The following is a 27809-nucleotide window of genomic DNA, read 5'->3' on the forward strand; positions in this document are numbered from 1 at the left end:
GATACTAATTTTATAGAATGCATGTTCATAAAATTGCATTATTTCATGATTTTGTACAATGTAATATTTCATGATTTTGTACAATGTAAATAGTAACCATTTTGAAACTATTGGTTGAGAGATTTATTGGTAGAGGACTTATCCGAGTAATGTGCAAGTATAGTCTTGGTACCAATTTTAGTTTGAATTGGCTAGAAATCATGACATTTCGTTAGTATTTCCACAATACAATTGTATATTATTCAACACGGCACCGTTTGAATTTAATTATTTACCAATACCGACATAATATTAAAGATTTTTATGACACTTACTTTTTTTCAACAACTCTTAAGCTTTAAAGTTAATGGCCAATTCCAATTTAAGAAAAGAATGGTTATACCTAAGTTTAATTCATCATTTATTTTTAAAGTTGTAAAAACAAATTTTAACTAAATTTTTTTGCTATCTCACATTGTTTTGCCAAACTTGAAGTTTTTGTTTACAAATGTTACATTTGTATGTTCAACTTCATAAAATTAATACGTAACAATACAAGTTTATGTTTTGGTACATGCAACCAATACTAACAAACCAACTAAACAATCGCCAATAAATAAACTTCAGAATTTTCAGTCATTTGTTTACTGTTTTGTTATTTAAGACTTGTACGTTTGATATTATGATATATTTTTGATTTTGTTATATAAGTATTACAAAAATGTTTAAGAAATGATCAATACCATGGAAGCAATACTTACACATTGGTATAAATGGTACAAAATTAAGATAAACTGTTATTTTCTCTTAAACAATTGTAATTTTGTATCAAATCAGTTTATATTACATTTACTTAATCTTTATAATAAAGTATACTTTTTAATATTACTGTTTATTATGAAGTCTTACCAACACATAATTATAGGTGTTTTCAAATCTTTTATCTTTGCTTTTTCTAAGTGTGTGTGTGTGTGTATATTAGTGGTGTGTCGAAGCCTAATCGCAAATCTAAAATCCACTGAATCTTATACAAAAATTTTGATTTCAGAATCAATCTGCTGGATTTAACAATTGAATCTGTGACGATCCGGTGTGTTATTGGTAGTCAGCAGTACACAAATTACTGATCGTTTTAAACATGTTTTCCCTTGTGTGTGTGTGTGTGTGTGTGTGTGTGCGTGCGCGCGCACGTGCGTGCGTGCGTGTGTGTGTGTGTGTTCAAGTTCAAGTTCAAAAGATCTTTATTCAGAGAATTACAAAAGTTGAATACATGCAAAACATTAACAGTACATGCAGTTTAAATATCTATCATTACATGCATTTTTAACCGTACATTCCCAATGCCCCTATAATGGCGCGTGCGGGAATTAAAGTTGGCTTACTAAATTACATTGCTTATTTTTTGACAGTCATTCCTTTACTTTTAATAGTTATTTAAGATCTTCTCCATGCACAAGTCATTTACCATTATTCCAACTAAGCACTACATTCAAAAATTGATATTTGATACAAATGCTTTTTTCCAGTATATTAATATGTTTAAATATAAATGCTTAAATTGTACTATAGTAAATTTATTATGACACAAATTAATTGATTGAGCCCACCATGTTCTCCAATTTGCTACTGCTAACAACTAACACGCATGAATACATACTTATATTCTTCAATAACAATGTTTGTATATATGCATGTAAATCTACATACATATAGGCCACACACCTACTTACACACATCTGTATATAAATAACTATAAGCAATTAACAAGGTATAAACATAGAAACAAATCAACAAATAACAACAATAAATTAACATAACAACAATAACAGTACATATAATTTTATAAATAAATAATTAATATTAAATAAATAATAAATATTAAATAAACAATAAATATATCAACAACAAAGACAGAAAACGGGTTAAATTCCAGACTTACTCCTGATATGAACTTTATACATTTTCCATTATAAATTTTAAACATTTCATCTTAAATTTAGGCTTTCGTTCAAAATATATACCATTGCCATATCTCTCAACCAATTTATTAAACATCTTTGGGCCAACATAGGAAAACTGATGTCTGGCAATTTCTTTAAAATAATTTGGTACATCGAGAAGTGTTAATTGAGCAGCTCTTGTTTCCCTGTACGTCATTTTAATGGGATAATCCTGCAAGTGTTTATAAACATACATCAATACGTTAGACTCATACACTTGTTTGAAAGTTAGGATATGGTTATCAGTGAACAAGTAACTAGCTCTGTCCGTATGCCGAAGTCCAAATACCGTTCGCAAAGCATGCCTCTGACTCATTACCACAGGCTGCAACACCGTGCTAAAGGTACCACCATAGTGTACGATCCCATATCTCATTGTGCTCTCGAACCATGACATGTATAACTGTATTAATAATTCGCTAGTCAAAAACTGTTTCATGTGGTACAACGCATAATTGATTTTCCTCAGTTTCTTTGTCAGGTACGTTACGTGGAATCCCCACTTTAACTGAGAGTCAACGTACATTCCTAAATATTTTACATTATCGACTATTTCTATATTTGAACACGTACAGCCGTACAAGCACTGGTGGCCATGGCAGAACAAATCAAACATATTCTGCAGGTCAGACTTAGGCTTGTTACTATCAAAGAATAGAATACATTTAGTCTTCGATACATTAATTAACAACCTGTTGGCAATCAACCATTCCGACACCCTTACCAAGTCCCTGTCAATCTTTGTCCTGAGAGAGGCTCTGCTGCCAGATGAACACACCAAAGCCGTGTCATCAGCATATGCAAATATAGAGGAGTGAAAGTCAATATCTAGAAGATCATTAATATAAATTAAAAACATAAGAGGGCCCAACACTCCCCCCTGAGCTGTTCCATATTGCAATTCTAGAACCTCACTCAGTACATTATTTATCTTTACTACTTGTCTTCGATGTTTGCAAAAAGATATCAACCAAGTCAAAGCCATGCCCCCAATACCATATTTTCTAAATTTTTGTATCAATATATCTATATCTAAAACCTCAAATGCTTTCCTGAGATCCAAATAAATAGCCAATGTAAATTTATGAGCGTTAACTGAATTTGTTATATGACTTATATGCTTTTCCAAAGACAAGTCGGTTCCCCTACCAGGTAAAAATCCATATTGATTGGTGGAAAATATATTAAATTCTTGAAAGTACTTTAATAATCTTTCTTTAATTAGTGTCTCAAATATCTTAGCCGCGGTGTTTATGAGAGATATTGGACGATATGATGACACCTCCTGGTCATCACCTGACTTGTATACAGGTACCACTACAGCCACCTTAAAATCGTCCGGAACTACGCCCTGTGCAAGAGACTTTTCATAAATGCTGTACAACAATGGTACAAATATATCTATATTATTTTTAACAACTATGCTGCTAATGCCATCTATCCCAGAACTACTCTTATTTTTCATTCCACGTACTACTTTATATATATCCATTACTTCCATATCAAACCTATTCAACAAGACATCAGTTACAGGTTGTTGTTCCTGTAGAAACATGTCACACCCGAATGTATTCATTTTAAGGTTCGGTACAGCACTAACATAATACCTGTTGAATACATTAGCAATGAGAGACTCATTTCCCATTACTTTAACTGGGCAGTCGCTTACTTTTATGCTGCTTATACCTTTATTTTTTCTATTCAATATTTCCCTAACTATACCCCAGTACTTCCTACTATCACCATTACAATTATTTATTAACTTAGAATAATAATTTAACTTTTCGTGCTTTATACATCTATTTACAAATCTAGCCAAATTACTGTACTCCTCCTTTAGTTTCACATTAAGTTTATTTTTACAATAATTTTTATATAAGACGTTTTTCCAGTTTATAAGATTTATTAAGTTATTAGATATCCATTCCTTACGCTTTTTGTTCCTACTATTTATTTTTTTCAATGTACAAGATGATTCATAACATATATTGTAGGTTTTATAAAATTCATACAAAGCACTATTTACATCTTGGCTATTTTGAACAGAGCTCCAGTTTGCCACAGCCAGCTGTCTACTCAGCTTGGTATAATCAACATTTTTTACAAATATAGTATTCACTTTACTAACAATAGTGTCCAAGACAATTACATTTAATCCATAATGGTCTGTGATTCCCAGCTCCACAATACCGTGATTAATTTGTAAATTCTTTGAATTTCGTACTAAAACGTGATCAATGCAAGAAAAACAATTATTCATTACTCTAGTGGGCGTATCAATAAAATTCTCATAACCATAGGCTGATATCAAATTTAAATAATCAGTGGCAGAACCCTTATTTTTATCTTTCAATACACAGACATTTACATCCCCTAAAATAATTGTTGGATCATTAGAATTTTTCAAAATATTTTCAAAGTCATTTTCAAACTGTTTATAAGTAAACTTACACTGTCTATAAATACCATATAAGGATAAACTAGTTTTTACATTATTTATATTTATACTTAAGATAACGTTGATAAGCTCCGCAGTCGGCAGTAAGTAAGATAAGGCGGTGAATGTAAGATAAGGCGGTGAATGTAGATAAGGGATGCTTCAACGTAGATAGTGAGATAGTGACTCCACCGGCTTGATTATCTGGCCTGTCCTGCAGAAGCATGTCCGTCCATCTGGTACCTGTTCTCCTCCCCTCGCTTGATCCATACTTCAGTTAAGATGATAACATTGAACTTTTCTGAAAGGCTGGACAGGTAAACAATCAGTTCATCATAATGCTTTCTCAAGCTTCTTATATTCAAACAAAATACACGCAATGCTTCAAGCTTTGTAAACTGTGTCATTCACAAGCACAGTCAGTTGAATTTAACCCAAAACACCTCACAGTCCACCACCGCCCTCTAGCCTGAGACGTCAACGCCCAGCTTCTTTAGGTCCTGAGTAGAAGATATCCGTATTCTATCCCCATTGTCCTCTTTTCTGACAAATATCTTTCCCTCCCAGGTCCATACATACTTGAATCCAAGTTGTTTAAGCTTTTTAGCATGGAAAAGCAGATTCTTAGTGTACGGAGTCAGATGGTCGTTGACATATACATTAGTTTCTTGTACATCACTGCAGAAGTTTTTAGAGTTAAGTTTGGTTTTCTTACTTTTTTTCACTACTGAGTCTCGTTTCTTCCTATCAGAAAATTGCACTATAATGGGACGTGGGCCTCTGTTCCTTTTAACTGGAATTCTATGAGCCGCCTGTATATCTGTTTGATATTCAATTGGCTCATGTATAAAATCGGACAAATTTTGAATTATTTCCAACATATATATGTGTGTGTGTGTGTGTGTGTGTGTGTGTGTGTGTGTGTGTGTGTGTGTGTGTGTGTAGTTTGAAAAAGAATAAATATATATATGCACACTTCAATAAAGAATATATATATATATATATATATATATATATATATATATATATATATATATATATATATATATATATGTATATAAGTAAACAGAAAGGAAGTAATTATACGATTAACATAATATAGTGCATAGTTTAAAAGTTACACACATAAAATTGTCTTTCTTTATGGACAAAAGAACAAACAGTTTTTTGTGAGCAAATCTGCATTAAAATTCCATCAACTTATAAATTTTTGTTTAAATTTTGAACTCAAAACTATATACTTTACCTGGTGTTAATTTTTATTTTCAATCTGATTAAGTTTAATTTTAATATTGCAGTTGTCCATTTCTGAGTATCGGCAGCGCAAGCAGCAAGTGGGTGGGTCGGTCGGTGGGAGCACTCCTGGGAAACCGGATGGCCCCTCTTCCCCTACCACATCTGCCACTTCCTCGCTCAGCTCGTCTTCTTCAGAAGATGAGGATGAGGCACCTGCTGTTATTGCCAAGTCCCTCATGCTAGAGGCAGCACTGGACACCAGCCTTTCCAAGAAGCCAACAGCAGCAGCAACTCACCTCTTTGACTCTGCACCAACTCTGGTGGAACGTCAGCGGGAGAACCTCACTCAGAGGCTTAAACGGGAGTTTGGATTGTTCCTCAGTGATGATGAGGAGCAAGAGAAAGCCAGAAAACAAGGTAGGGTCTTGATTTTGTGATACATAGATCACTGCTATCGTTGTTAACATGTTAGTTTTACAGTTAAAAGATATGGTTCATGTTTTGTGAATTCTGCAATACAGTGGAAATATCTAGTGCATAAAACTTTGTTGTATGATTTAACCCTCTGACTGATAATAAGAAACTCCCAGAATGATACTCTGGTTTTTGTATATATTTTTTTACACTGGGCAGTATATTTTTCTGATATTTAAAAAAAATATCTGCTAAATGATAAGTAATAAATGTTATATATCTTTTTTTGTTAGAAACCATAGAATTTTTTAAAATAGTATTTACATGCACTTAATAGAGTTCAGTTTTTTTTATATGCACATAGATTGAAAAATGTGTATTTTAAATTTGTTGTTTTCTAAGTTTCACTTCATGTAACTTTCACATAACGAGGTAGTAAGATGCTGTAAATGTACAAAACATACACAGTTGTGTATTGAACAACAAGATTATAACATATATGACCCTGTTTATATAACATATATACACTTATTTACAACACAACGAAAGTTTTTGATAGAAATGTAAAGTATGTACAACTTTTTTTGGCATTGCATATCCATATAGCAGTTTGATGATTTTTTTGGGCAAGAGGAATATCAGATAATGATGAATTGTTTTCACTGTGACTATCAGTTTTCACAACACAACTCACATTATACTGGTTTATAATCATCCAGACTACCTGACAACAAATCAGACAAAGAAATATCATTATGTACACTATTTTCCGATGTGTCTGTCACTTTCATCATCAGAACTAATATTTTCATCATCCAATAGTTCACGTATTTAATTTCAACAATGAGGATCACCCATTTCATAATATAACAATCAATTATAAACAACTAGCTTATATAATAACTTAGCAACAGTAGCAACAAAAGAACATCAAGGCTGTGCATTGCGTCACCAGCTACATAGTCCATCAGCTGTATATGCTGTGTGGCATTTGGATCGATATCAGCTGACGACAAATAATATTATGAATACAAACTGTATAAAATGAATTGGTATTTATGAGTAGAGGATTCAACTGGTGTAAGTTATGTCTTTATAGCTTTAACGGTTTTCGCATAATAATAGTGGAAAGTTATTACCGTCGGTCATCAGTTGGAGGGTTAATAAAAATGTACCATATGTATCCCATGTATACAGTATTTAACCTTTTTGGACAAACAATAAGATTGAAAAGAAATAAAGATTGATTAAGAAAATCATTAATTTATGCTACAAACAACTAGGAGCAAATGCTGTGCATATAAACAGTTGATTACACGTTAAGATAATAATAGGCTTTTGTATGCAAAACTAACCGGTATCATTTTTTTAGTTAAATGTGTTACATAACACAACAGATCTACTCTAATAATTTGTTTCTCTCCTTCATTTGTAGATTTTCAAACATCAGTTTCACAACATTGTATACCTATTTTGTTTATGTATTTGGATTCTTTTCAACTGACTGTTGCCACTGATTTGCAGCCAATGCTGATTCCCTGAGCAAGGAGAAGGAGAAGGAGTGTAGTAAGAGAGAGAAGAAGAGCCTGCCCCCTCCTCCTCCACCGGCCGAGCCACCCACGCCTCATTACCCGATCGTGTTCTTCCCTGGAGTTGGGCACCCGATTTACAACAACCGCTTCCCTACGCCACCTGCCCCTGTCGTCGAGCCAACCTTCTACAATCCTTCTCCCTCCTATTACAATCAGTTGCCTCATTAGGTCTGTTGTTGATTTTATTGTTTTTCAAATACATTTTTATATATACAGTAGCTATATATAATATTAAATTAGGTTATAATATTTATTTGCCGCTTTCCTATGTGTTGTTAAACTCAAGCAAATTTCCTTTATTTACAGCAGTTTGAAAATTATGAATACCCTTCTCTCTTTATATTCCTGCTTGCCACTCTACACATATAAGAGGTATGGATTCTTTTCTACTTTATATTCAAGTTATTTTTTGCATGTCTGTCCCATTTATTTTTTGTGTTTTTTCTGGTGCTATAACTCAGATTCAATTCACAGATTTTCAAAGATTTTGTAGCATATTTCTGAATTGTTAGGATTAACTTTTGTTAACATTAGTAACAGGATACATCTTTAGTTGTTAAATTTAAGTTATTCTTATTGAAGTACTTTTAGTTTGTTATTTTGTAAAAGTACAACTGAAAACCCTTCACAGGGTTTTCTTTTTTATATTATTCTGTGAGTGTGTGTTGTTGAAGATAATTTGTTTCCGTGCTTTTGATAATATGTTACCAATCAGCCTTATATTTTTGCTTTAGAACTATATGATTAACATCATTCATCTGCTTAGTTCTATGAATATATCATATGAGTGTAGAAAAGTTTTAAAAGACGTATTGAGTTTTGGAAAAGACTGATGTGATGATGTATTATATCTGGAAAACTGTAGATATCAGTTTGTGTAACCATTTGCAGGAGTGTGCGGCAGGTCCTGGCATTGTACTTAAAATTGGCAGATAGTGATGTGGCACTCACTGATGAGTTCAACCGATAGCTGTAGGAAACCGGCAAAGTCTAAATCTGGCTCAGGCAAAACTATCTTGTATAATAAAACTCAATTAATTGTAAATACATCACATATTATCCATCTTTTAACTCTGTACAGAAAGATGTAAAAATGATTTATTTATATTGTTCTTTATTTTTATAATTAAAAATAAAATTAAGGAAAAACAGAGGAATGAGTTTTTATTATGCATAAAGCAAATAAGTGTACATTGATACTATGTAGCTGAATATATCTTTGTACAATTTGTTTGTTTTAAACAGATTTGTAAATAAGGTAAAGCTTTATTATGTCATATGGAGCACTGGAGTCAAACTTTTTGGGAATATTAAGTTTCAATCTTGACCATTTTAGTGTAATAAAACTTTAAAAATCTGTTATGAGGAGTTTATTTTTGTATATCATACAAAAGTGGATTTTACTTGAACCTGATACAAATTAGGTGCTTTCTGCCTCCTGGTAATCTCATGTATGATTATGTTCTAGCAAAGTAGTACAAAATGTTTTTGTTTTCCAGCGATTTAAGGTTATTTTTTATTATGTATTTGTATGTTTAAGTATGGTAATTTAGTTTACTGCTAAGAGGTTAAATGTAAATTTACGTGTTGTTGAAGCCACATTATTTATAAGATGGACAAGAAATTAATTATTTTATAATATGTGAAACAAATAGTTAAGGCAAGTTCTGTGATTTAGTGTTCTTATGTAAACTTGTAATTTTATTTATTTTTTGTATTATTCAAACTAACAAATGTTCCAACTTCTTTTTTATTTCTTGGACACTAATACGTTATTAAGGTTTTGGTTTTTTTCAGTATTCTCACTTTGGTGGATACTTTGATTATTAGCATAATTTTTTATCAAAAAATACTCTGTAGACAGTGATATTATTAAAAATGTGCTCTAAACTTAACATGATTGAACGAAAGTAATTTTATTAGCTACACCAAATGTAAGTGCCATTAGTTATTTATATTATTTTTTTAGAGTCCACTTTTTGGTTGTTAGACACAATAAATTATATGATAGTCATTCCTTATGAGGTAATTTCAGTTACAATAAAACAATATCAGTACAAGCATGGAGAGGTTAACATCATATTTTACTGTATATATAGCATTTTTTATTTAAAATAATTGTGTAGAAAATAACTATTTGATCGAATAGTACGTAAAATTTTTGTTATGTACATAAAAGGTAGAATAAAATGAAATTGATGGAGATTTTGTTAAAAGGGAAATTCCTGTTTTGCAGTTGGTAGCAATACTGTTCAAGTACCAAATCCTTGCATGGTGGCAAATAAAAATTTGTGTGATGAGGATGTAGACATTCCAGACATTCCCCAGCCATTTAAAAAAAATGTAAAAAACTATATCAATTGTTAATCATAAATCTTTTTACATATCTAAGAGAAATGTAATTTTGTCAATTGTGACTATTGTAAATTACACCTTAAAATTTGGGTATATATAATAAAATAATGTTGTGGGTAATTGTAACATTTTTAGATTTCATCTTTTTAGTATTTTCATTAAAAATAAACTACAATAGACTGTCATTAGCCCAAGTTTATAGTATTATGAACTGAAGAGGGCTGTGCTAATTCATCTTTTCAAAATCATTAATGTGAATTGTTGTTATATCCATACAAAGAATTAGGATGCACCTTTCTAATATTGTAATGTGGTGGTGGGTAGACCATATATTGCATATTGAGAAAAGCCAGATGGTTGGTGGTATTGGTCAACTAAATAACTGCAAACATTGCTGTACAACACAATAGTATATCTATAACCGTGCATCTGTTTGCCACCACATGCATGTTAAGTTACTCCCAATCTTTCTGTGTAGTGTATATTAGAAGTTGTCAGCCCTCTTCTTCGAACATAAATTGTAGGGGGACGACTACAGTGATGTAGTCAATATGTGAGTAGAAAGTTAATCAGCTTTTGTTTAGTGAATGAAGTACATATAAGATGTTTTACAACTAACTAGTCTGTCACAGCTATTCTTATTTTTTTAATTTCTACAAAAACAAATTATGTCAGAATATCTTACCAATAAAAGAATGTCTATATAATAACACATGTCTACATTTTAATGTAATAATATACAATTTACTGCATGGTGAAACGTTTCACTTGGAACTAAAATATACAAAAATATGAAACCATTTGTATATTACACAGCAATTGTACTGTAGAAAATGTCCACCAGAGTGAGAGAATTATGTACAAATAGGATTTTTTTCATATTATTCAATTGAGTGTTGTTCTTAATAGTTTTAAGTTGTTATATGAGAAAACTCTTGAGTCCAATGGGATCGAAACAGGTGCAGCTAAAGTATAACATTCCCCACAGTTATTGGTCTGGCTAGAAAAACAAGTTCCATCTTGTAAATACTGGTTTACTCAAAACGAATTTTTCTCATTGTTCACTAAAATCTGTATAAAACAATGTTCAAATAATGTAGCTGGCAGTTTTTCTTGGTGTTGTGCATAGTGCTCCTTTAATCTTAGTAATAAAAAAGCTTAAGATAATTTTGACATGTTCACACGAGTTGGTCACTTTTAACAGCACGGTTCAAGTCACTCGTAGAAATGTTAAATGGACTTTGCTGTTAAGCCACAACGACGATTGAGTTTAGCTCAAGCAGCAAAAAGTCCTGCTTTGGCTTAAGATGTATATAATATTTTCAAATTAAAAACATGCAGATTATAATTATATTCTATTAAAAACCTAATGAAAGAATTTTGTCAAAGAGGATCTCACACAAGAAACCTTATCCCATTCAAGTGGTTTATAATAACTTTTATCCATGAAGTGTCTACATTAGATTCTATGTCCTTAACATTTTCTTTGATAAAAGAAGGAAATAGAGCCTTTACTAATTAAATCCAAGTGAATTTTAAATTGTGGTATAAGGAGGAATACGTTCAATATATTAAGTAAATTTCATATTTTTAATAGTAACGTAGTGTATATTGTAAATAAAAATGTTAAACAAGTAAGATGTTATATAGTACTAAAGAACATTGTTCTTGTTATTAATTCCCAAGAATTTCAATTCCAAATTTTATTTAGATTTTTGCGTTGTTTGTTACTAAGAAATAAGAATATAGCTTGATTATAAAGAAATGTATCACCATTTGTACTGCTAGGAATTGGCCAATACAAAAAAAAACTCAATTACAATACAAATACCAAATTTGGTTTCGAATCTGAGTTTGATACTGATTCCTGTATAAATAATAACTGAATAGTAACTTTAGATAAGATAGGAGTACCATGCTTACCCTTACTGGTAGTGATGGCAAACCCTAAATTTTTGAATCTTGAATGCGATTTCAAATTTTCTAAAATTTGTTCCTTATTCTCTGAATTTTGAATCCTAATAGCTTTTTTTAGCATAAGTATGCTTCAATCAAAATCATCACCAATCCAATTTCTGTTATTCTTAAAAGTTTGGAGACTGACCGATAATATAAAAAGTAATCTAAGAGTACCACTCAATTTTAAAGAGATTAAGGACAAAATAGATTTATTTTTAAAACCACGTTATATCCCCTACCTATAACTTTAATTTAATATATACACAGCAAACATGTGGCATTGCATGAACATAAATATATAAAATACATTTTGATATTGGAAATCAATACCACAAGCGATTGTACTGATCAGTGGTCCATGAATACACATGCCATGATAGTCATTTTAACATATTACCATTCATGTATTCTTATATAGAACATATTTATACATAAATTGTGAGATGAACAATAATTAGTAACCATGCAGAGAAAGCGGATGTCCATGGGTAGATGTAGCAGACTCTCGGTGATGCACAAACATAGATAGGCATAGAAAGTAGGAACTGCAAGCTAATATTTGCAAAAACCCAATAATTTGTTAACACTGCTCTGGTCACGACCACCTGACTCATGCTGGTAGTGGACGGGTGAGCATTACGTCACTAATGATGTTCTATTTGTTGGGGTTATTTAATGTGGAATTAATAAAACCTATTACTTTTATGTTTTATACATTTCTACAATCAATTGAACAGCTATAGTAACCCAACACATACAGCTTCATTATCTTAAAATGTATTAATGACATTGTAAAAAGTTAAAATGTACAATTTTGAAGTATCTTAAATAATTAAGTGATAAGGTTTACTGGTATTAACTTAACAGTAACATTGAAATATTATTTGGTTTAACTCAAAACACAAGAACTACAATCTAGTCTTAGACAGATCAATTTTCAGTGTTCTTGTTCCTGTTGCATTGGGCACAAAGTGTCCATGTGTTCACCACAAATTGGTGCTACATAGGTTGTACATCTCTTTGTCGTGTTTCTCACCTTGATCAACTTTAGCGGTATAGCTTCAATTACCCAACTGCTGTCAGAATCATCTTATTTGTCATGTCTTGAATAAATTGATTCCACATCTTGATTCCATCATCCACAGAAAAGTCACACTGCTGAATGCCTAACTCTGATCACTGCCATCATGCCATCAGCAGACAAATCTAAAACTAATAAATTATCCTTCTCATCATTACGTACCCGACTGAAGCATAATGAAAATAAAAAAAACTTAAATAGTGAACTTGGAACACAATAATGTTCTGTTTTTGGCCAATGTGTATCATCATACAGCTGTCTAGTGTCGGTAACAAAAGAACTGTTTGGAAACATGATAACACCAGCGTGGCAGTTGAGCTCAAAAGTGGATTGCCCATGTTAACCCTCTCCCGTACAAGAGGACTGAAGTGGCCTGCCACTCTTAACTATGCAATAAGTTACTTCATTGACAACTACTACACTCTAGAATAAAATAATTTTAAACAGTGTACTTTATAACATTGACTTACGTAGCAGCAATATCAACTTAAGTATTGTAATGTTACAACTCGAACTCACTATGAGGCAATAATACTAATTTATAACAACAAATAAGCATGTGCTAAAACGAAAATAAACAGTTGACTGCGTTTACAAAAGAGTTTTAAATAGTTCACAGTATAATATAATATCTGGTTATAAGTACATATGGTAGTTTTTAAATTATTACTTTGTTATTTTTTTTTACAATGTTAATATTAAAACTAAAATAATACCATTACTGTACATATGGATAGAAAGGAACTACAAATATTTTATTTATCACCTTAAAATTCTTAAGACACATTTTGGTACCTTATTTGGTATTAATTTGAAAGACCAGCTTCTAAGCTTTGAAACTGTACTAAAACATAATTTAACTTTAATTATAACTTTTTTATCATGTGAAAAACTTTTTGCTAAAGCAGCTCGATAAATAGGTCTTTGCTACAGGTGCTTCAGAATTACTTAGTGTGTACAGAAGAGGGTTAACACACTAGAATGGTAGTTAACCCCTTAACTGCCACGCCTGTGTTGACTCTAGCGATTGGGATGTGGACTCAATATATTAATCATAATCTGACGTAATGAATTGGGAGATTCTGATGACAGTTTGGTAAATAAAAATGTTGCGAAAGTTAATTGTGGTGACAAGAAACACGCTACATGTATGCTGACAGTGGAACTCTATGCGTGGCAAATAAGCCCAGCAGTACCGGGTGACAACAGTGTTGAAAACTGTATTTAAAGGGTTAAGGGGGTCTCTGAGGAACGCGTACTATGAAATTGGAGCCTTTACTCTACAATAAATCTTCGCCAGGGCTCAGGGATTACATGCTATCTGGCTTGCTAGATACAAGAGATTCATACTCATTGTTTTGAAATTTTTTTCGTATTCATTGTTTTTGAAGGGCAAATAACAAAAAAAATCATCTCTTTAATTTTAAACCTCCAATGCCATGATAGTTATTTTGTCATATTTCAAATTGGTATTACTTCCAATTCTTTTAACCTACACCTTATATTTAAAAAATTTAAAAACCCACTTAATTCCAATTTCAGCTATCAAATGAATTATTTATGAATTGAACATAAGGCTTTTTTCATATCAAGTCTAAAAAATATTGTATACGAATTTACATTTATAGTAATCCCTGCTTTCTACATTTTATTTCATTCTGAAGCAACTACTTTCTTTTATAGTCCAGACTTGCATTAGTTTAAATATATCTACTGCAAAGTGTATAGAGTATTCTTTGTATTCTAAGGAAAGACAACATTTTCTGATTTTAAAACAAATTTATTGATTGTTCGGATATTTGTAGCTCTGTTTAAACTAGATATATTAAATACAACACATTAAGTATGTTTCTTTAAAATTACTTAAAACATAAATATGATGTCAGCTCCACATCTGATGAATTCAAATGTACCAAAGAATTATAATGGGACACTGGTTTTTTTCAATTTAAGGTACATAAGTTGAAGCTATTACTTTTTTAAATGATTCTTCTACAATCAAGATGAAATTTACTAATTATTTATTGTTATGTTTTAAATTTACTCATTTTCTTCATTTATTTCAACACCTTTTTCTGATAAATTACTAATGTCTTGTTGCAGTTATTTCAAATTTGATAACGGCTTTTTTGACAACTCTAATCTGGATTAAAAAGCTGCTTGAATGGGTGAGGGCCATAGATGTTGTGTTTGAAGTAATGACAAGTGGTGTCTGTTTTTCTATAAGCTTTAATTCTACTAGTTGATGAGCATAAAATATGAAACCAGATGTGTTTGGTTATTTGTCAAAGTGTACTTTAAGTACAACCTAGATTAAAACAATTAGTGTAAAATTGTAATTAGTTATAAAATTAAGGACTATGTACAAATATAAATAAAAATGTTGATTAATTGTTTTATAAGAAAACTACTTAAGGTTACTATCCTCCATAAAATTGACTAGTTTGAACAGAATATGGTTATATAAATACAGGTTAAAGCTTTGTTTTGGAATATTTTATTGTATAATGTATGCAGTGTAGAAACAAATATATTTGAGCAAGATTTTATTTCGTTGAGTTACCTTAATTGTGATTATGTTATAAAAAATTAATATTTATGTTGTTTGAACTCATGCAGTTGTTTACGACTGACTGAGTAAAAACAGTGAGGAGCCTATTATTTGTTTGTGAATTAAAAAAAAAATATTTATAATCACTTCTCAGTGTATGATTTTGACAAAACGCATGGATATTTATTTATTATACTTTACGTAAATTAAACACTAAAAAGTACAACAGAGAAAAACTGAAGCCTGATGTAAATGTTGTAAATATTGACATTTTATGTTAATTTTCAATGAAACCTGTGGTAGGAGTCAAGTAGTTTGATGTTTGGATCCCAAAAACTTGTTTATATTCAATGTTTTAACAGAAATTAATATAACTTAAAAATATGATTATATTACTTTTGTGTAAATATTTCAACAAATATATTAAAAAGTACATTTTACATTAGACTGTGTTTTGTTGTCCTCCATCCTATTTTTAATCGTATGTTGTGTCATATAATCTATCATATAAAAGGGGATGTCCTTATTGACAGCAAAAACCATGAAAGAAACGTGAAATTGGTACATAAGTTTGTCTTGTGGCCTGGAAGTACACTAATGAAGGGGTTTTTATCCAATATCAGGGTTCTTACTCTAAAGTTGCATAAATTTCCATAAGATATATATGCATTGCAGCAAATACGTTATAATAAAAAAAACCTGTAAAATGTAATTAACTTCTGTGCTGGTGTTGTATTATAATGCGCAACCAAATATTTTAATTAATTTAACTACAATTTTAAATTTGTTTACATTTATGGTCTTGAAAACATAGAGTAAGCTCGATAGTAACAACACTTCTCATTTCAACCTTTTCTGCAACCACTGTTGAGCACAAAGTTTAACCAGATAAAAACGTTAAAAGTTTGAGTAAAAATATACTTTTAATGTATATTTTAGAAAATATTAAGTATGCAGACTTTGATCAGTACTGTAATGCAGGTATCAAAGAAATGTTATTAACTGATATTTTAATACAGATCTAAGAATTATAAAACCCACTTTAGTTTACATAAGTAAGCTTTTCAGACCTGCGTATGTATATATCTTTTTGATTAGGGCAACGAATATAGCGCTACCCCTCTTGTGCATCTAGGAGTCCACATGGAATCTCTTAGCCTGTACATTTTTGACATATTTTCTTAATCATTGCAACAAGGCAAAGTTAACATTGGTGTCAGAAATATAATTAATTCGAACCAAAAGTGTTCATGCATGCACAAAGCCACTAGAACTGTTTATAAAATGAATTGTATTATTTATCACTAACGTTATATATCAGTTGTACTTTATACTTAACTACCTGTTACTTAAAGCTTCGCACATGGTTTTCAAACCAAAGTCTGTAGCCTGCTTTGTCAAAGCCCCGTATGATGTAATATGGTTGTCCTCTTGGATATTTTTCAAACTTAGATAGGCAGGTTCATTAAATTTCGGTATTCATGGTCAGATGATTAGAGATTGAGGAACTAACTCTTACATCAAGTTTGGTGTGTGTAAGAAAGAGCGCACAATAATTCAAGTAAACGTTAAATAATGAAAATTAATTCATTATGTTCACTACTTCTCGTATTTATAAATTTAATTATGGACGATTTAAAATTTTTTATAGGCTGAGGTGTCCTGTGAATTGCAACAAAATTATAAAATGCACCGTAAGAATGTCTATATAATATTTCAGTGCAATCGGTCAAGTAGTTTACGTGTGAAAGCAAAACTACAAACAAAGGCACTTACATTTATAATACTGATAGGATTTGTGAATTAACGATGTGCCATCAGTTGTTTCTAATGAGTCTGCTCATTACTTGTCTTATAGTTTCAGTTTGTTGATATTTTGCAAATGAAAATGGACAGAAGTGATATCAAATGTGTTTTTTCATGTAGTCTTAACTTATTTTGAACAAACAGTACTATATTTTAATGGTTGCTAAGTGATAAGCAATTTTATCATCTTTTGGCTAACACTTTACTCAATAACAACATACAAGGTTGTATTTTACATAATAATAATGTTGTCTTTGTTTTCATCAAGCGTTTCTCAGTTGCATACAGAACAACTGCTTTTCAGAACAACTATCGTCAAGGAAACAGGATTTATCCGGACATTTGCCAACGTTCAGTGAAACAAGAAATCAGTAACACTACGTTTCAAGATCTGCAATCTGATCTCTTCTTCAGGTAAAGAACTAACCTAATACATAATTACAAACTAGGTTAAAATAAACAAATCTTACCAAAGCATTGTGGCACGCCTTAGTCAGGAACCACAACCTACATGTTTGTCATATTCACTAATTCTATAAACATGCACTTAATAAAAAACTATACAAAACACTAATCATTAAAACTGAACTACGGAATACAGGTCACAATACGTCTTCACTCGTCTACTAACCACCTACGACTGACCAGAGGGTCTAGCCAAAGGTGATCGTCACGGCTGGCTAAAACAAGATGGCGGAAATAAAAGGGAAGGTGGACAGGAATGGGCCCTTTCGTTATCATTGGTTCATGCGAGATGAACTTCTTAAAACCATATTGTGACTTGACTCCGCATTGGTTTATTGCAAATATCTGATCCGTTTGATACTTTTGGTTTTCTCTTTAGTTCATTTTTTAGAATTGGCAACCAAAGCGGCCTAATCTCGACTGATGGTTGACTGATTGGTTGGTCTGCCAATTTAATGTATGTTGCCTCAATTAATTTCCTTTTGAAGAAATGTGGTTCCCGATGTATTATGTTGGCTTCATCCCAATTCATATGATGGTTTTCGGATCAACAATGGTGTGCAATTTTTGACTTTTCTGTGAGACCCTTTCTCGTGTTTTCTTTGTGCTCTTTTATCCTTACGTTTAGTGGTCTTTTTGTCTCGCCTATGTATTCCCTATTGCAACTACATTTTATACTGTAAACACAGTTTTTGGAATCCTGTGTGCCATTTTTTGGTTTAGTTTTTACGAGACTTTGTCTAAGAGTGTTGTGTGTTTTAAACGCGGTTCTAATGTTGTACTTTCTACCTACTCTTCTAATTTTCTCCGATAATCCCGGCACATAAGGGATAAACGCAAATTTATCACAATTCTGTTTTTCTGACTCAGGAATGATTCTTCTGGTTCTTTTGCACTTATTTATTATTAATTGAGGGTATCCATTGCTTCTGAGATCCGATTCAATTTTCTTAAATTCTTCTTTTAGTCCATCTTTATCTGAGCACAAGCTCTTTGCTCTATCAAACAACGAGTAGGCTACTCCTTCTTTGACAGATTTTTGATGGTTGGATTGATAATTTAAATATTTTCCTGTGTGTGTTATCTTTTGAAAAACAGTTGTCTTAAGGACATCCCTATCTCTTAATACACACACATCCAAAAAGGGAAGCTTGTTTTGGACTTCCACTTCCATTGTGAGGCGGATGGAAGGAGAAATACTATTAATGTGAATCAAAAAATTATTTAATTCAATGTCTCCATGAGAAAAAATAACAAAGGTATCATCCACATACCTCCACCAAATCTTCGGTTTGAACTGAGCTGAAGCCAAAGCTTTTCGCTCAAATTCCTCCATAAAGATATTGGCGAAAATAGGAGACAGTGGAGAACCCATTGCCATCCCCTCATCTTGACGGTAAATTTTACCCTCTAACTCAAAATAATTGCATTGAGTGCATAGTTCTAAAAATAACCTTCAAACAAAGAACTATTGTCACATACAACATGTACATTGAAAATGAAATACAAATAAATAAAGAAAATCTATACATTAAGCAAATTCTGCCTCATCTTATTCTTAAATGTAGCTATTGAACATTGTTTCACATTTGGTGGGAGGTCGTTCTACAATTTCGGGCCGAAATAAGAGAAGCTCTTCCTTCCCAACTCCAGCCTAACTTTAGGAAAGTGAAGAAGATTCCCATGGCGGGTTCTGCGCTGAGAGACCTCATCCCGAAATGAGAGCTTCTCACTAAGGTACTGAGGCTCCTGATTAACAAGAGCCTTGTGGACCATGCAGCACGTCATGGCCCTGCAGATGGTCTCTACCGACATCATCCCAGCGGCATCTCTGTAAGGAGAGACATGCTCAAATCGTTTCAAATTAAAAATGAAACGGATTGCAGAGTTTTGCAACTTTTGAATGCGATGCATGTCTTCTCCAGAAATGCTATTCTTGTAGGCTGGGAAACAGTAGGCGAAAACGGACAGGACTAGTGACTGCATGATACGTAGTTTCGCAGACTCTGGCAGAAGATCTCTAAATCTGTAGAGTCCCCTCAGTCTATCGAGTGCTCGTTGACAGGCATGCGTGACATGGTCAGAGAACGTGAGGCCGCTGTCTAGCACAACGCCAAGAGTCCTCGCCCTATCAAATACAGCCAAACTCTGGCCATTGAGCCTCACCATCACTCCTCTTTCACTGAGGGACTGCACAATGTTGTGTGGCGCCGTATGCAACACAGTGCACTTGCCTATGTTTAGTTTCAGCCCATTCGCCATTGACCACCCCAATATTTTTTCAAGGTCGACATTGATCATATCAATGGCTGACACCATCTGCGATGGCTCATAAGACAAGTGCAGCTGCGAGTCGTCAGCATACAAATGAACTGTTCAATTTTGCACACAGCTTGGCATATCGGCTGTGTACATATTGAACAGAATAGGCCCTAGGCAACTACCTTGAGGAATGTCTCGATACTTCACAAGCGGGGTTGACGTTTCACTCCCTAAACGCGTCACCTGCAGCCTGGAGTCTAAGTATGACCTTATCCAATTGACTACGCTCAAGTCAAAGCCATAATAGCTCATCTTCGCTAAAAGCATCTCATGGTCCATTGAATCAAAGGCCTTAGAATAATCCAACATAACAATGGAGTTATATTTACCCATGTCTTTGGCGTCAATCATATCACTGAAACGATTTGTCAGGGTTGTACATGTACTATGATTGCGCCTGAAGCCCGATTGCAGCTTTGGTAAAATATCCGATGTTTTCATAAAACTGTCTATTTGTCGAATGGCAATCTTTTCCAGTATCTTAGACATGGCTGGGAGTATTGAAATTGGCCTTAGCTGGTCTACCTGATTGGCAGCTTGCCCTTTCGGTATTGGCCGAACAATACTTGTTTTCCATGACTTTGGAAACATGCTCCCAACCAGGGAAACATTTACCAGGTGTGTAATGGCTTTGACTGCGTAGGGGCTCACTGACTTGATCATGTCAATCGAAATTTCATCGCTGCCCACAGCTTTAGATTTTATTTCATTCATTGCCGAAATAACGTCTCTTTTACTGAAAGCATAAAACTTAAATTTATCTCTGATTTCTTCTCGGCCATTGGTTGCAAAAAATTCCCATACGCTTTTATCAATCTTCGGGCCAGCTCCCATGTTTATAAAGTATTCATTGATCTCATGCGCTTTAAGTTCAGGTGGAATGTTCGAGCAAACCCTTATTTCTACAATATCATTTTTCTTAAGGCATGTCCAGAACTCCTTTGGATTTTTTGAAGAGGAAAAGCTTATCAGAAAAAAAGCTCTTTTTTGCCATTCTGATCATATTATTCAGTCGGTTTCTTATTTCTTTGTACCTCTCCCAGTCATCTATATGCCTGTACTTCCAATATCTATTTCGCAACTTATTTTTAACCTTCATCATCTTTCAGATGTCATTGTTTCGCCATGGGGCTTTTTTCTTGGACACTTTCTTACATACTACAGGGGCATTTCATTTTTGTCATATACTTTCCTAACTTTACTTTATTTGTTATTCATGCCTCCACAATATCAACGTCTTGTTCGTTCAATATATCATCCCAGTCACAAGCCGCTATCTCGCTAACAACTTTTTCTGGGTCAAAGCTGCTAAAATCTCTATATTTAATAAATTTTTGTTCTTTGTAACCCCAACAATGCAATATGTTAACTTGTGATCTGTAATGCTTACACCCCTATAATCCTTAATACTCGAGACATCCACGACGCCGTTCCTCTTGACTTCAACCGACCTGTCCACAATGATGTGGTCTAACAATGTGGCTGAGGTTTTTGTCACTGGTGGGCTCATTGACAATCTGTGACGTATTGGATTCTTTCAAGTCAGCTGTAATATGTAGATACGCTGCTTGTGTTTGACATGAGATCAACATTCATATCTCCTAAACATATCACGCCCTTCACTTCGATCGCAAGATCGCTTCTATGCCAGGGTCAAGCTGATTCACGAAGGAGTGCTGTTCAAATTGAATGCCATCTTTTATGTAAATAGCTACACCACCGCCTCCTTCCTCCCCATCGGCATCATTTGCATTGGAGTTTCGGTCACAGCGCAACATCTGATAACCAGGCAGTGAATAGTTAACAGATGGAGTTGCTGGTTGCAGCCATGTTTCTGTCACTCCAAACACATCAAAATCAAAATCGCACACAGCTGAGCCCATCTCTGAAAACCCCGTATTCAGCGGTCTCATGTTTAGGTGCACGACTCTGAGTTCGCTGCTTTCCCCCCCCCACGTGCAAGTTTCCCGAGAGCCGCGACGTGTCCACGACACCAGGACGACCGAGGTCATCCGGGCAGCCGCCGACAGCCCTGGTCCCAGAACTCTCGCCGGTTTCAGGGGTTGGAGCGACAGATGTGGCTGTCTGAGGGGGAGAGGTCGGTGCTAATTGAGCCAGGTACTGCGAAACCACGTCCAACATCAGTGATCCAAGCCGTGAGGCACCTCCACGGTTCAGATGGGTACCGTCCCGGGCAAGGTCTCTCCCACCAACACAATTGTTAACCTCCACGAATTCAACCCCGAAGTTGTTGCACATCAGCTCCAACTGGGAGTTGAAGTCGCAGAGTGCTCTATTGCCAATATCTCTCCGAATTAGGATGCTGTTCAACACAATTTTTGAATTTTGAAAAATTGTTCTGGCAGTGTACAACAGATCCGCCATACTATGAAGAGCCTCTCTCTTTCCGTGCCCTCCATTGTAGCCTGGACCCCCCCTGTACCCTCTCCTAAGATTATTACAACCCACATGGATATACACTACACTTAAATCTAAGTTAACATAGTTCAATAGTCTGCTTTTAACATTTTCAGTTCTTGCACCTGGGCAACAATCCACGATCGCACCTCTTTCAACACATGGCCTGCTGGCATAGCGCAGGTGAGAGTCACCAATGAGCAGGACCTTTTTCAGATCCCCACCAAAGTTACCCCCCGGCTGAGTCTGAGGAGTGGCAGGGGCGGGGGTAGACGTTGGCAGCAAGGTGGGAGATGCCACAGCAGGGGCGGGGGTGGACGCCGGCAGCAAGGCGGAAGATGCCACGGCAGTGGTGGCTACAGTGCGCGGCTCGTCGCTATTCAGGGCAGCCAGGGACAGCTCTGTGTAGATGTCAGCCGCTGCCTGGCTCTGCCTCTCTCGCGCCGACATGCTCCCAACTTACAGCCGCAGGGTCTCCAGATCAGCTTCCAGCACCTCGATGGTCATCAGAAGACATCTGCGCTCAGCATGCAAAACAGTCACCTTCCCTTCATGCTCCAGCTTCAGCCACTCGATATCCATCTTTTCAGTTTACCTGTGAGATGCTTTCATTTGCCTATTTTCTTCCCTGATCTCATTCAGCTGTTGAGTAAGGCGAGATATCTTCTCACTGGCTTTGTCTTCTAGCTCATGCACATAAGGAATAAGCCTTTCAATCGAGTCTACACCAAATGTTGCCGAGGTGCTTTTCAAGTCACTATAAAACTTTGATGCCAATTCAACAACATCATCATCGATATAAAAAAATCCATCAATTATATTTAAAAGTTCGGAAGACCTAGTTACAGGCATTTTTCTATATATATTTAAAATACCCAAACAGTATGAACCCAAACCGTCTTGTACTTATAAATAGTCAAACAACAAATAAATAAATAATACAAGTGCAATAATAATACAAAAATAAATCACACAGTAATAAATAAAACATACGTATTTTAATAAAAATAGAAATAATTTACACAACAAATAGTCAACATGTACATAAAAACAGTAAGGCTGTGTCAATAACAATTAATATGCAGATAAATAATATTCCTGCAAGTCCAGAGCGATGAATGCAGTGGCGATCTGTTCTCAAATTGCCAGTGGAGAATTGAAGGCGCTTCAAGAATCGGGCCGCGACGAAGTCCACTAGCCAGTCCTCGAGCGGGTGGTGTTAGTGGGAAATTGAGAGCAGCGTGGTTGGTATCGCCAGCGACTCAGTTGTGATGAGCAGAGTGCCTGATAGCTGTTATCATGCGTCAGCCAGTTACTTGAGCCTCAGAGTTAGTGACATTGATTCCAACACAGAAATTACTTACAGCAAACGCATGCGTTGGTTTAACACAGTCTCGTCACTATAACCTTAATAATGTTCTGAGGCACTTTCTAATCTGTTCACTTTAATTAAAAGCAGTGAATTTACATAAAGTAGCAAGACGCTATGTTTCTACTGGCAACATAGACAAGCCAGGCTTGCCAACCTCGTTTCTACAATATAACTAAAAGTTGGTTATTTATGTTGGTTAACTCTAATTTCTCTGATATTATAGGAAAAAAAGTTTTGTTACATGTATGCATTCTTTTGAACAGCCACTTTATTTTTTCGATGTAAATATAAATGTATGCATTCTTACTCATAACATTTTGAACAAAACGGCTATTTCAAATGCAAAAATATTTGTGTTTTTGTGTGTGTATTTTTCCCTTTTTAGCCAGTTTCATTTTGAACAAAAAATACATAACTTGGTATATTTTACCCTATTTTTATGAATACAAGTTTGAAAATGTTAAAAACAGCATGACATTCCAGAGTGAAATGATGGGCAGTTAGTGGGTTAAACTTAAATCTAAAATGGATCTGGATATTGGAATATCTTTCACTGACTATGGCATCTCAGGAGTCTTTAGAATGTTATTTAGAAAGAATACTCCCAAGGTGGCCCTGAATTTCACATCCTTTTTTTAAGTCTTGGACACCAGGGGTATTTCTTTTTAAAAATTACTGATTTCAAGTGACCCCACAAAAGAAATCTAAGGGTGTTGAAGTTTGGAGACCTTGCCGGCCCCTCAATTGATCCTCTTCTACCGATCTAGTGATCCAGGTAGTGTGCATCTAGCCATTGTCGTACAGGAGCATAACGTGGAGGAGCTCCATCTTGTCAAAAATAAATTATATGTTTTTTTGTGGGGTCACTTGAAATCAGTAGTTTTTAAAACACATCCTACTGGTGTCCAAGACTTGAAAAACAGGATCACTGCTGAGTGCAGATTCTTAACCAGAAAAACTTTTAGAAAGGCTTGGCCGATTTCAATTTTTTTAAAACCAAAATACAGCATGTTTTATGTGCTTCAATTTGAGGTGTCACAAGGTATTAGTTGCCATTTCAAAATTTTGACTTTGGGTACGGGGGGCATGGAGATAAGCACCCCCATTTTGAAAATATTGTTTTTTGTTCCCCCAATTAGTACTGTACACTCTCATTTACAGAATTTTTATACTTGGGCTATAAGTGTTATAATACTAGTTTAAAGTTTTCAAATAAACACCCTGTATCTCATACATTTCTTGTGTGCATGTTTATGTCACTAAACTTCTAAACAGCTGGGCCGATTTTAATGAAAGTTTTTGTATGTCTTCAGGAGGATTCAAGAATGGTTTGGATTTACAAATTTAAGTAGTTAAAAATTACTTTAGAAGATTAAAGATCAAAGTTTTCAAAATCACCTGCACTTTATAAACTGCAATCACGAGACAGTTAAGTATAATTAATAGCCAAACACTATTTGAAGACACTAAGTTATGATATATATTTGTCTTTCAAATAAATTTCTGTACGAACTTAAAGCTTGAGTGTTAGACCACTTTATAATAAAGTACATGTGTTTGCAGCATGCATCTTTATAATTTTGTTGCAGTTCACAGGACACCTCAGCCTACCAAAAATTTAAAATCGTTCATAATTGAATTTATAAATATGAGTAGTAATGAACATCATGAAGTAATTTTCATTATTTAACGTTTACTTGAATTAGTGTGTGTTTGTAAAAGTAACTTGTTTTTTTGTAATACATTACATATTAGAACTGTCTTACAACATATGATTTTATTTTTGTTACAGTTACTCAAAACAAACCCTAATTCTAATAATATTATAAATCCGAAAGTGCATTCTTTTGTTTGTTTTGCTTTTATGGATAAACTATTCAACTAATTTTGCTCAAATTTGATATGGACATTCTTAGGTTCCCTGGGATGAATACAGGCTTATTCTTATGTAAAAAATGCTTCTGGGCTACAATCCTACCTTTTTCTCTAAAGTTGCGAAATATTAATTAAAAGAGTATCTAATGTAATAAACTGTTCTGTGTAAACATTGTTTATTATTTTCAATTTGTTCACAGTTATAGTGAGTATCAAATACATTAATGCCATTTTAGATTTCAATCAATTTAGATTTTGATCAGGTAAGTACTCATCTATCTTACAAAATGCCCCAAAAAATAAGATGGTCAGAATTTGACACCGAAGACTCCCTTGAAGCAATCGGCAAGAAGTATGCTAGATGAAAATTCACTGGACTGTGCTTTTGAACTCATGTACCAGTTCTAAATGTTCTAAAATATTACCAATATTTTTCAGTTTGTGAAGAAGCAAATGCGTAGTGTTATTGTTAATGTACTTTTAGATGTAAATTTTTATCGAATATTAAGTATTATTATATCTAAAAGACAATGTTTCTATCTAACAAAGTCAAATAGAATGGCCATAAATATAAACTTTTTGACGTATTTTCTTAATTGTGGCAACAAGGCAAACTCAACATTGGTGTCAGAAATATAATTAACACAAACCAGCAGTGCTGTAACAGGTGCAGCTTAGCATTCTAAATTGCGTACAAGGGAGTAGGTAACTGCTAGCAGTATAAATATAAGAGGCAATGTAGTCTGGCCTTTACTTTACATTTAAAGATTGTTATCAAACCTAAATTAGTTGTCTTTTGGCAAAAGTAGGGTTCTTAGAGTTGTGTATGTATATATATATTTTCTTGATCAGGAAAGAGGCAAAATCAGCAATGCAACAAAAAATACTAACATTGAAGTAAATTACAGTGACCATAAATATACACTTGTTAACATATCTTCTTGATTGGGGAAGAAGGCAAACTCTTTGGAAATATAATCCACTCAAACCAGAAGTGCTCATAGAGATGCAAAATGTACAAAATTGCGTGTGAAGCTGTGGGTAACTGTTGGTCTTATATATAAACTAGCAGTTGCCCATGGCTTCGCACGCAATTTCCTGTTGAAAAACAGCACACTACATTCACATATTCTTTTTCTATCACATCCTAAACACTCCTGAGATAATTGACAGTCGTTCCTTTGTGAGCCTCTTGAGCGCATTATGAAGGTATGTACCATATTTCCTGCCTCTATCTTTCGTGGTTTCTGCTAGGTGTTGATAAGTTATTCAAGTTACAGTTAATTTATATGGATGAATCTCGATAAACTAATTTTGTTAGAATCAAATTCGGTCTGTTAAAATTAATTTTCTGTTTAAGATATTTCCAGTATTATGGTAGAATTTGGCTTTGTGCTCCGATCAAGAAAATGTATCAACGAAAACCAATTTTGATCATAAAGCGTCTTCTTTTGGCTCTTTTCATTTACTCTCTATCTAACCAAATTTGATCACCTTATGTGCAAACATTCACTGCTTTGTACAATGAGGTGGTTTTTATAACAGTGTTTAATAGTATTTTCATTGCATTAGATAGTTTATTGATCATTGGTGCAATCTAAATATTAAATTAGGTAATAACTTCGTCTATGCAATCTGCATTACACTACAGATCAAGCACTTTACAATAATACTTTTCTAACTTTTAAATATAAACAAATGTTTCTGCCTCTTTGATGAACTTCAGCTGAAAGTATTAACAGCTGTTAAGTACTGTTGTGTTCAGCTGTGTGTGTGTTGTTCACTTTGTATTACGTGTCGTAACGCAGTCTGCCGAATCGAAGGTAAAACATTCCAAAATCAACAACAATTTATAAATAAAACCTTAATTAAATAAACAATTTAAATTGGACAGAGTTGTAAATCTAAACTATTCTCAAATCCCCTTCAACACACACAACAAAATTT

The 27809-nt window shown here is 33.8% G+C and overlaps 1 protein-coding gene across 6 annotated transcripts in view; it reads left to right on the top strand.

Annotated features, from left to right (window-relative positions):
• The window catches only part of LOC124368006 (inactive histone-lysine N-methyltransferase 2E-like), a 141096-nt gene extending 125047 nt beyond the window's left edge, over positions 1-16049 (top strand). For 4 of the 6 annotated variants that reach the window (XM_046825277.1, XM_046825298.1, XM_046825311.1 and 1 more), the window contains 4 exons: positions 5715-6069; positions 7591-7826; positions 7965-8030; positions 8550-16049. In XM_046825277.1, coding sequence (XP_046681233.1) covers positions 5715-6069; positions 7591-7826 — 591 coding nt within the window. In that variant the 3' untranslated portion in view covers positions 7965-8030; positions 8550-16049. The remainder of the gene's footprint in view (positions 1-5714; positions 6070-7590; positions 7827-7964; positions 8031-8549) is intronic. The other 2 variants (XM_046825285.1, XM_046825290.1) reach the window with 2 other exon arrangements.
• The last annotated feature ends 11760 nt before the right edge of the window (positions 16050-27809 follow it).

Source organism: Homalodisca vitripennis, chromosome 1 (assembly GCF_021130785.1).
Source record: "Homalodisca vitripennis isolate AUS2020 chromosome 1, UT_GWSS_2.1, whole genome shotgun sequence".
In the NCBI taxonomy this organism is placed as follows: domain Eukaryota; kingdom Metazoa; phylum Arthropoda; class Insecta; order Hemiptera; family Cicadellidae; genus Homalodisca; species Homalodisca vitripennis.